Source organism: Penaeus monodon, chromosome 19 (assembly GCF_015228065.2).
Source record: "Penaeus monodon isolate SGIC_2016 chromosome 19, NSTDA_Pmon_1, whole genome shotgun sequence".
NCBI classification, from domain to species: Eukaryota; Metazoa; Arthropoda; class Malacostraca; order Decapoda; family Penaeidae; genus Penaeus; species Penaeus monodon.
In genome coordinates, this window is record NC_051404.1 from 47,943,933 (window position 1) to 47,944,216 (window position 284).

The 284-nt window shown below is 33.1% G+C and overlaps 1 protein-coding gene across 1 annotated transcript in view; it reads right to left on the reverse strand.

The window, feature by feature from the left end:
* LOC119585288 (gamma-tubulin complex component 3 homolog) overlaps window positions 1-284 on the reverse strand; it is a gene marked incomplete in the record, with an annotated part of 12,561 nt that overhangs the window by 8,184 nt on the left and 4,093 nt on the right. The window contains 1 exon segment of the mRNA XM_037933961.1: window positions 112-228. Within this exon segment, the coding sequence (XP_037789889.1) occupies window positions 112-228 (117 nt within the window).

Below are 284 nucleotides of genomic sequence, written 5' to 3' on the forward strand. Positions count from 1 at the left end.
TCCTCATAAAATCAATTCTAACTAAATATCCTGCCCTGTAATAGTATCTTGAAACAACATCAGTAAATATATTAATCAAATATGTACACTAATTGTACCATGGATACTTACATGAACTGGTGATTGTGCATTTGATAATGTTAGTATTCTTGTGCTGGTAAGCGAGGTATTATCTTGACTCAAAGCAAGGAAAAAGGAAAGAATGCTTGCTTTGTTTCGTGGCACTTCCTGTAAAAAAATTTGTCCCATGTTCATAACTTATACTCAGGACATGATGTTAAGCT